The 10,432-nt window shown below is 44.5% G+C and overlaps 1 protein-coding gene across 3 annotated transcripts in view; it reads right to left on the reverse strand.

The window, feature by feature from the left end:
• The window catches only part of LOC102386118 (fatty acid desaturase 1-like), a 21,150-nt gene that overhangs the window by 7,978 nt on the left and 2,740 nt on the right, over positions 1–10,432 (reverse strand). Inside the window, exons 1-4 of one of the 3 annotated variants that reach the window (XR_003096159.1) lie at positions 8,071–8,216; positions 5,860–6,057; positions 4,659–4,760; positions 4,325–4,453 (exon numbers count right to left, since the gene is read on the reverse strand). Coding sequence is in view for 2 of the 3 variants with exons in the window: in XM_014524535.2 (XP_014380021.1) it covers positions 4,325–4,453; positions 4,659–4,760; positions 5,860–6,057; positions 8,071–8,133 (492 nt within the window). In the remaining variant the exon portion in view is untranslated. Of the gene's footprint in view, positions 1–4,324; positions 4,454–4,658; positions 4,761–5,859; positions 6,058–8,070; positions 8,217–10,432 lie in introns of those variants that run through there. The other 2 variants (XM_014524535.2, XM_025215119.1) reach the window with 2 other exon arrangements.

Raw genomic sequence — 10,432 nt, forward strand, 5'->3', positions numbered from 1 at the left:
CTATAAGGTGTAAAGCAGGAGTTTATTTCATTCCCTCGTTTTAATTATTAAGGTTCTTAAATAGTTTTGCTTATGCATGTTAATATTCTTCTGCAAGTTACAGATGCTTACTTTAAGTTTATAATCTTCATTTTTTGATGTTTGAAATAAAAAGTAAACAATAAAAAAACCTTAACACAAATACTTTCCACCCAAATTCAAGTCCAGCAAAGTTTTTTCATTATCTCACCACATCACACTGAACCCCAGCCTAATTTTGCTGTCCTGACTGCTCAGTAAGGTTCTGAAATGAACCAAAGAGCAGTAGGGCCCTGGATCAGAATAGATACCTTCCATAAAAGCATATCTACATCCAGAATTATTCCCACATCTGCAAAGAGAGCCAGGCAGCAAAGATTTGTACTAACATGGTCTCTCACCAGCACTGTGGAAACTCTAACTCAGGGGTGGGCAAAATGCATCCCACGGACCAGATGTGGCCCAACAGGCCATTCTATCTGGCCCGCAGGGTCCCTAAAAAATTTAGAAAATTAATATTTATCTGCCCCTGGCTGCCTGTCATGTGGCCCTCAATGGCTTGCCAAAACTCAGTAAGCAGCCCTCTGCCCAAATAATTGCCTGCCCCTGCTCTAACCCATCCTCCAAGGGTTAGGTGGGATGTACTTGCTTGATAACTAAAGTATTATTGCAAGTAATAAGAAATATCCCTAGAACACCTAAGTCAAGGCATAACAGGGCAGCTCCACTCCCTGTGCAGTGGCAGTGCACAGAACAGCACTTGCTGCTGCACTGCCGGTGACAGCTGCAAAGCCAGTCATCAGCTACAGCTATTTTTATGCCCTCCCCAGCAAAGGCTGCAAACCCCAGTTGCCCCTTCTTAGTCACATTACTGCTTCTAAGACTCTCTCAAGGTTGCTCAGGACTTTTTTCGAACTTGCACTGCAAGGACAACAATTTTATAATCATCAGTTTTGAGAATTACACTGCAAACAGAACTAGTAAGAATACATGAAAAGATCACCATCCTGATATGGGTAAGAAAACAGGAACCTCCTAAATTAAACTCACCACTTAAGCTAATGGTCCTTGAATCATCTGCGAGACACAAGATAAATATTTTTTTAGACACTCTTTAACCCTTCTGTTTATTATTTCTATTTATTAATTTCCAGTCTTCCTTTTTCAGGTTTTTTCTGTGCCTCTTTTCCCCTTTCATGTTATATTTTGAGTACCTTATGCCCAAACAGAAGTCACCATTCTTGCCCCAAAGACCTTGCAAACTGGCTAAAATACATCATAAACACAAGCTTGAGGAGGTACAGAAATCTCACAGAACTTTGACATAAGGTTTCAGCCAGTCAAAGCTGAGACAGATAATTATAGCAGCTGTTTCAATAGAATGGAAAAGATGAGATGAAAGCCAGATGTGGAGGATGAAAAACAGGCAAAAGATTTTTATTATTTACATTGTTTTTCTACCACTAGTTTTGGCTGCCTGGTTACTCACAGACTGGAATTTTTCAATATGAATTTTTGAATGCAAACAAACATAAATCAGCAACAGATTTCAAAAATTGAAAATATCCATCTTTGACATTTTGGCAAATGAATTTCTAGTAGCACTAGATGCTTCCCACACACAAAGGCAGGCAGTGTCTTAAAATGTGAATGTATTTTTGGTGCACTTCAGTGTGCATCTTATTGATCATGCTGTGGTCATGCACTAGTCTAGTACATCCTACGATCCCTGTTGTTTCTAAGCTCCAATCATTCAAATGTTTATATGACGTCTTAACTTCCTTTATGCAAATAATCCTATTGAAGACAATGGAACTATTTATGAGATTAAAATTAAGCATGTGCATGATGAAAGCCTTGAAGTCCACAGTAATTTGCTTTTGGTAACAGCTGTTTGCAATATCTAGGCCTATTTCCTTTCACTACAGCTGGTGAATGCAATTGCCAGAATTGGAAAAATGCATGAGTCAATGAGCATAATTTGTATAAATTCCTATGGAATAAACCTGAATAAAATATTATTCTCTTAATATATAAAGCAATGTTTAAAACCTTCGCCTACGTGAGATTACTTTCCAAAGCAGAAAGATAACTATCTAGATGCTAGGCTGTTGCCATGGAAACAGGGATGAACATATTTTCCTATGACATACTGTTGATTTTCAATGTCATTTGGTGAAACAAATGAGACCACATCGCTTCTGTCCTCATACAACTTCACCAGCTCTTTAGGCAAATCCAGAGGCAATTCAGAACAGTGCTCCTAACTCTTAAAATCTGCAGTTGATTTCCTCCACCTTCCCTAAACTGGAGGCTCTCTCTTTCTAGTCATCTTCTAGCATTCTCTCCTCATGTATAACCCAAACCTCAGCCCTGGAGCCACTCCCACTGACTTCCCACTGTTGGGCTACAAAGAGACAATGCATTTATCCTTTCATAAATGCATAAATAAATGGATAAATCATTTAATCTCAGGACAGCATGTAATCATTCGGACGTCAATGCCAGTTGTCCCAAATAAATCCTAAAAAGATAAGATAAAGATTATGGGATAAGATGTAGAAACAGTTCATTCTGGGACATTGCAAAGTGCATCTGAGTGGTTACCCAGGACTGCATAATTGAATTAATGGCAGCAGTGCATTCAGCCACTCACTAAACCTCGAACAGAAAGGTTGATGTACATGTACATGCATGTATATAACAAAGGTTATGTACATGCTAATCCTGGGAAATTTCTGTTCTGGGACAAATACAGGCACAACTTGTCCAAGGACAAATGCAACGTCTGTTCCGAGTCTTAATGTAGTTGTCTTTTCTGCAGCTCCTTTCCCATTGAACTGCCTTCCTGTATCTTCCTCCTCCATATCAGTTCGGATCCCTCTAAAAGCATTTCGTCTCCCTTCCCCTAATTGTTTAATGTTTTTATCCCTCTATTATTATACATTCTTTCATTTTTGACATTCCAAAAGGTAAATCATTTGAGATGCAATTTCCAGCAAAGATGTTTCTTAAATAAAACTCTGCCCCACTTTACCTCTAAAATACCTGTGTAATTCCTCACAAGTAATACTGCAAACAACAACTATGACACCTATCACTTGAACTCACTTCTTTGGTTGAATCATCGTTTCAGAAATCTACTGAAATCAAATTAAAAGCACGGAGAGATCAAACCGTAGCTTTATACAGCAGTATTCAAATTTCATTATGTTCCTTGGAATAGATAATCTTGATGAGGGCTGGTGGAATCCTATCTGGATTTTTGTACTAAACTTCCTGATTTAGATCTGACTGTGATTCTGAATATATTTATGCAAGTTTATGCATGTGAGTTATCCCACTGGCTTTAATTTGCTTAACACTGGCCACCTCTACATGAGACACTGACTGCGCAGGTGTTATTGCACAGTCGTTTAGTACTGGCATACACAAATACTAAATGACCACGCAGTAACCGAAGTTACTGCACAGTAGCGTCCCCAAATGGCTTTTTGGTGATGCTGACTGTGCAGTAGCTTGTTAGTACTGTGCAGCAGCATCACATCATGCTTTGTGCCATGCAACGCTACTGCACAGTAGTAATGAGCTACTGCACAGTCAGCGCCTCATGTAGGCGCAGCCATTAAGCATGGAAGTAGCCCCTAAAACTACTCAGTACTTAAGCTTATAGAATCAGAGTCTAAAAATACACTGTCTAGTTTTTTTCAGTTCCTCAGCTCTAATGGAAATCAGACAATTTGACTAGGTGATGATATTCATTTGGGTTAGTATTTTTTAAAAACACTGCAAGTGCCAAAGCCCTTCTGGGTGTACAGGAAACCCTCGGTATTTGCGGGTTCAGCATTCAGTTTCAAATATTCACGAATGCCAAACCCGCATTTTAAAGACACTTTAAACACTTAGCAGAGCACCTCCAGAGCTCTGCGCTTGCTGCCGCCAGGTTCCCACCGCCATCGCCAGGCTCCTGCCGTTGCTGCCACACTCCCGCCATCACCGCCAGAGCCATGCCTGCCCCTTCCCCCCAGCTGCTGGGGGCACTGCAATCATGAACGCAGACTGCGTTCATGAATGCAGTGCCCTATTCGCAGATTTCGCCATTCATGGGGATCACAGCAACGTGTCCTCCGCGAATGGCGAGGGTCACCTGTAATGCCACTGATCTCAGTGGAATTACCCTACAGATATATTTGGATTCCAGCCTGGACCTAGTCCAATATGCACTGACAGAATCCCATTGATCAAGGCAAACCCTCCACATCTTCTAATGCCACCTCCTTCTACCCCAGACACCACTCAGACTCACCTCTACAGACAAAGTCTTTCCCAAAGCAAAAAATAAGGGGTGCATGTTAACATCAGGGTCCTTGCGGAAGCAGTTGGGTTTAGCATGGTGCTGAAAGTGCAGATGGTTCCACCAGCTAGCTGGCGCTCCCTGCAAAAATAGATGAGACAAGAGGATCCAAACTAACCATTAACTAACCAATTCTTCTATCATTTATTCATCCCTCCCCAAAAGTGGCATCATGTCCAAATCCTTGCCACATCTCGCAGGCAAGATGCCTTCCAAACACAAGGGCCTGTCCCTCTCATTAGTCCTGTTGAAAATCTGACAGTCATTCTCATCCCTGAACACTTACCTTCAAATGGCCAATCACAAATTTATGAACCACGTGGTTCCATTTAGATTTGCTGAAGACAGAAAGGTGCCCAAAATCATGCTGAAGCCACCCAGCCTGGGCCTGTGAAAGGCAAAAAGGGTAACTGATAAAACAGCCTTCATGTCCATCTACAACAGAGTGCATTCCTTGTACACTCGGTTCTAAAGAGTGCGCTCTCATTGTTCACTGTGCCCTCCAGTCAGGTGACAGCACCCCCACTCTTGATAGCAATGGAGTCTTTCCATTCTCCACAGGTGATCCCAAATACTGCTCTTTCATTGCGGTGCCAACAGATTGCACCCGGGACCTGGGGAAATTATAGAATATTAGGTAGCTGCTTTCACAGGGAAAATAAGCACCACGAAGAAGAGGTTATGGAACTAAGAAAGGGGGCATTTATTCTCTTCCAAATTGCTCTGAGCTCTGCAACAAAGTGTTCTTTGAAGAGATGACTGCTGCTGCCTCCTCTGAGTATCTGTAATTCCAAAAGGACCAGCTGGGTATGGAAGGGAAAGCTGAGGCTTTCACAGCTGCTGTGCCCTCTGCAGTAGTTCACTGCACGTTCCCGTGGGAATACAAGAAAGGTCTGACTAGCACAGCGTATCTCAGAAATCAGAGAAGTGCAATGTGGGAAGAAGACCAGGAGGAAATGAAGAGGTATCTGGCGGGCAATGGGAAGGAAGCTGTTCTAAATCCACTCAGTCAGAAAGTGCGTATCATCCTAAGGCTATTTTTCCTCCCTTCTTCCAGAACCTGGGAGGAACTAGGACTGGAATTCTTAAAAGCCCACCACATCCAGAGCTTCCAGCGCTTCTTACGACATCTCCAGCTGGGTACACAAGACTAAAATGGCTAGGAACGTCTCACAACCAGTTTCCTCACTTTAATTCCCACAAAGAGTCCTGCTAACAGAGGCAGGGAGTGGAGAAGTTGTCAGCTCCCCACATCCAGAACTCCTACACCCTTCTCAGCATCTCCTACTGGGAGAAAGCAAATATATAGTAGTTGCCAGATCCCTGTTCCCAGCTTTCCTGCAGCATTTAAGTATTTATCTTTGCCTGAATCACCTAGTAAAAGAGCATCCTGGATATCGACAAAAACACCCAGGGAGGACCAAATTGTTCCAGAGATTGTGGGAGGAGAGGTTTGTTCCCTATTTTGGGGGGCTTAGGCCATTTACCTGAACAGTCCCTAGCAGCAAGGCAGAGAAAAGGAATGGCACCAAGGATGACCCGAAGTACCAGAGGTTGAGCCAGGCAGCAATATCCATCAGCAAGATGTGAAAGAGATGCAGAGCAAAAAAGAGATAGTTGGGCTTCAGGAGTCCCAGCCTTTCAACAGTGGTACGCAGCTCACGAAAGTCCTCTACCAGCAGTTTCTGTGGAGACAACCAACAATACAACACTATCTGCTCTCAGTATGCAACACAGTACCCTCAAGAGTCCTGGGAGATGTTTAATTCCTCCACTTCTGGACAAGCCACTGCAGCAGTGGGGGAAAGCTGTGGTTCCCTCAGACACCAGGAGGAGCATGCAGCTGACATTGTCCTGAGGCTTCATGTGCTGCAGAGGGAGGCTGGCTGGGGCACAGGCAGGCAGCTCCCACAGCACAGGCAGGCAGCTCCCACACTGAGGCACCCTGTGCTCCAGCCAGCTGGGGAGCAGCATGTGAAAACAGGGGAGCAGGCAGTCCAGGGCTGGTTGGGATGCAGTGTCCCTTGAAATGGGAGAACAGGAAACCCTGGGCTCACTGCTCCCTTGTCTCCATATGCCTCAGTACGGGGGCTCCATTGTGGAGCCCTGTGCTGAGGCATATGGAGCCCCCATCTCAAGGCACACTGCGCCCCAGGCACCTACAGAGCCTCTGCACTGAGGCACGCAGAGACAGGGAAGCAGCCAACCCAAGGCTGCCTGCTCCCCCATCTCGAGGCATACTGCACCCTGGCCAGCCAAGCAGCTGGCTAGGGCACAGGGTGCCTCAGTGTGGGAGCTCCACAGTACTCTGCGTTTGTCCCAGCACATGGTCTTTGGTGTCTTTGTGCCACTTTTTTTGCAGGGTTGGTTTTTTTTACTTGGAAATAAATCCTGGTAGCAAATTTTGCTCCCGTGCTACGAATTAGTAGCAGGGCACATGGTTTAACATCCAACATGTGTGGTTTGTGGCACTGCAAAGAGGCTTACGGCACCACAAACTGCACATCTGGATCTGGCCTTAGGTGACACTCACTGTGACACCAGAGGGATTCCTTAGCTGCTATGATCTTCCCTCTCACTTCTGTGTCTCTCTATCCCAAAGGGAGCCTGTGGCTGACAAGTTCTGCACTCCATTCCTAATAGGGGACTGCTGTAACACAATATGGAATCCAAAATCTACAAGCCCTTCTCACCCGGACAGATGTTATGACACCGAGGGGAAGCCTCAGATGGGAAAGGTGACTCCAGCTGGGACATATGAAACACTTTACACCAGAATTTTACTCTAGTGTAAGCTATACTGGGTGCATCTACATGTGAAATTAATGTTGCTGAGTAAACTCTGGTGCTGTTTGCACTAGAGTTTATTGCTCCCAGTGCAGCATTTACACGTGAGCCTGGCACCACAGCACATTGAATTGAGGCAGTACAGCCTCAGTTGGCAGGGGCGAGCCTGCCAGCCCAGGGCTGCTCTGACCCGGCTCAGCGTGCTGCAGAGGGGCTGGCTGGAGCGCGAGGATGCTACAGTGCAGGGCTAGCTGGCAGGCAGCCCCCACACTGAAGCACCCTCATGCCCTAGCCAGCCCCATCAGCATCTACACATGCATTTTGGCAGAGTAAATAATTCCACCATTGGATAGTACTTGTATCTGGCAGTACTAACCTATAGCAGAGTCAATTAGTTTACTCTGGCCTAATAGCTCCACACATGTAGATGGAGATGTTTTACTGTGGAGCTAATTAGTCTACTCCACAGTAAATGTTTTGTGTAGATGTGCCCACTGATGTCTAAAACATACAGCTAACCAGCTCTCTGCAGGTAGCAGCTGGCGATATTCTACTAACAGGTGGTGGGAAGTCAGTAGTTACTTGTTTGCACTAAGCAAGCAACTACTCCAGGGTGAAACTGTCTCAAGCTCTGGATACACAATACATCACCATGATATACTGATTTTGAGTTTACCCTGGAGTAAGGTGACTCACATAGAGTAGGGCTATATTTGCTATGTCTGCTCCACAGTTTACACAGGTCTAAAGACATATTACACCAAATTAAATGTGTTGTGTCCCCACATCCTCCATGATCCACTGCCATTTATGATATATTGGGAGTTGTAACTGCCAGAAAATGAAAAAAATTAGCACAGTGCCCTTCTAGCCAGAAACCTATTCCAAAGTGCAGATTTTAGGACACTTACATTTTTGCTGGGCTCAAAGCTGGGCTGATCTGGTGCCAGTTCTCCAATCAATAGTGAATTCATGTATTTTCTCACCAGTGCCTTATCAAGGTGGAATGCTGTAAAGGGATCCTGGAGTTCACACAAAAGAAGAGAAGCAGGAAAACTACGTTGTGGTACACATTCACAAGCAAGGATGTTGTGTGAACACCCCCAGCTCAACAGGACTATCCAAGGGCTGAAACATACTGAACCTTTCTATTTGTCCTGCCCAAGATCTTACTGACTTCTTCAAAGCCAAAAAGCTTACCTTGAAGAGGAACACTATACCACGGCTGGCTTTATCAATGCACATGTCACCAATAGAACCTCATTCCCTGTTTCTGAATCTGAAGCCTTCCTTTTCCAGTCCAATCCCATACCAAATGTCTTTGACTCATGATTGTCCACTTCCTGTTTGCTTACATGTCCCTCCTTTAGTTTGTCTCCAATATTTCCTCTTCTGGCTCTATATCCTCCACCTTACAATATGCACTTACATGTCCTCTTCTCTATCTGGTTCTCTAACACCCTATTCCTTTTCCCCTTTACCTTTAAACTCCTTAAGCAAGGGTTTTATTCCCATTCACACTATTTTCCACACCTCCTCAGAGCAGGCAGCAAAGTTTAGGGTTCAGTTCCTCCTCTGCCCACTAGGGATCACTGTGGTTCTTGCAGAGAGGGTTGGCTACTCAGGATCTTCTGCAATCTCCCTGCAAATTATAAACTGGTATGGCTCAACTATAGTAGAAGGCATCAGATCAGTGGATGTTGCCTAAGTGATGTGCCACCAGCTGAAAGGGATTAAATTGAAGGAGATAGGGAGTTAGGGATAGGGGCAAATAAGAGGGCACAGACTGAATCTGGCTGAATTAGAAGTGCTTATCTAGGCAAGTAGTGCAGTAGGTGAGGGTCCTGCTTCAGACTATGTCACTCCCCCACTTAAGAAATTCCCATGTCTCCCCTAATTTCCCGGAATAGTCCTGCTTGCCTCCCCTGTTTTTCAGAGATCTGCTAACAAGCTTGCGTCTCCCTATAGCTACTTGACAGAATTCAGAAGAGGAAATCAGACTTTTTGTCACGGCGGGAAAGTGTCAATCATCAGGCATATCTGGGGACCTTCTGCCCTGTCTGGCAAATTATAGCCTGAACCAAGCAGCCAGGATTTACACAGCTGTGTGGTTACAGTCCACCTTGACTTAGTCTCCAGGCCCACAGGAGGATTTTTCAAGGTCTCCATCTTTGTCTCTTGCTGCATATTTCCTTTCCTTGGTGTCTCCCCTATCACCATGGTCTCAGGCTCCTCCAGTCTAACTTTGTGTTCTCTTCTCCAGGGAATCCCTGCCCCTGCACCCATTTCCTTTGTTTCCAGCACGTTGCTCAGTACTGCATATGCTGTCACAGCTTTGTGTGCTCCTAGACTGCACTGCCCCTTTAAATGGTCCTCAGCCAGGCAACATTTTTTCAAATGCTTGTATTTCATCAGGAAGGCAATACAGCACCATCTCTGCTCAGGCTTATCTGAACAGGGGAGGGAGAAAGCAGGAAGGGTATTTAGGTTTGCATTCTCCTATTGGAAGAGGGCAAAAAAGGGGGTGGTACAAAGGCAGACCAGGAGACGGTGGTACCACAAGCTTTGACCAATCATTACAATAGTGGTTGTAAAACCTAGCAGCAAACTCTTAAAGGGGAGTGTGGGTGGGGGGACTGATGGGGTTTTCTAATGCACCTTCCGGGAACCATAGTATTTCTAACAGCAAAGGCAGCAAGCTACACACTTAAAGGGGAAGTGCTCTTGCTTATTTTCCTTGTCCTTCTTTCTGCTTTTTAGGAGGCTGATTTGGGATTTCCAAAACCGATATTTCCCAGAAAGTTGAGATTCACTCCAGCTCGGCTGCTTAAAATGTCAGCAATTCAGTTTCAGCAAACCATATCTTCAGAGAATAATATACAGTATCATTTTTGTTATGTGCTCCCAGGATTAGGATTTAATGCCACATAAACCCAGCCCTGGGTACCAGTAGCCCCTTTAATAAACAGATTCCTGGTGCCTCATTGGTAACCGGGCTTTAAAAAGGTATGCCGTTTTTACAATCTTGCACAGGATGTGCCCTTATTGTCTTGGGCTGTCTGCTATAGTCATATTGTGCAGCACTGGGATTCATCAAGTCCCAAGCATTAATCCTCACCCTGTCAGTGTTTAATATTAAAGAGCACAGTAGTTTTAAATCAAACTGTAGTCTATCAAAATAAATTACAAGTACTTTCAGATACAGTATCTCCATGGGCAGAATTTTACAATTTGGAATCACATCTTCCTGATTTCAAAAATACTTCTCTTTCC

This window comes from Alligator sinensis, unplaced genomic scaffold (genome assembly GCF_000455745.1).
Source record: "Alligator sinensis unplaced genomic scaffold, ASM45574v1 scaffold973_1, whole genome shotgun sequence".
NCBI lineage: Eukaryota > Metazoa > Chordata > Crocodylia > Alligatoridae > Alligator > Alligator sinensis.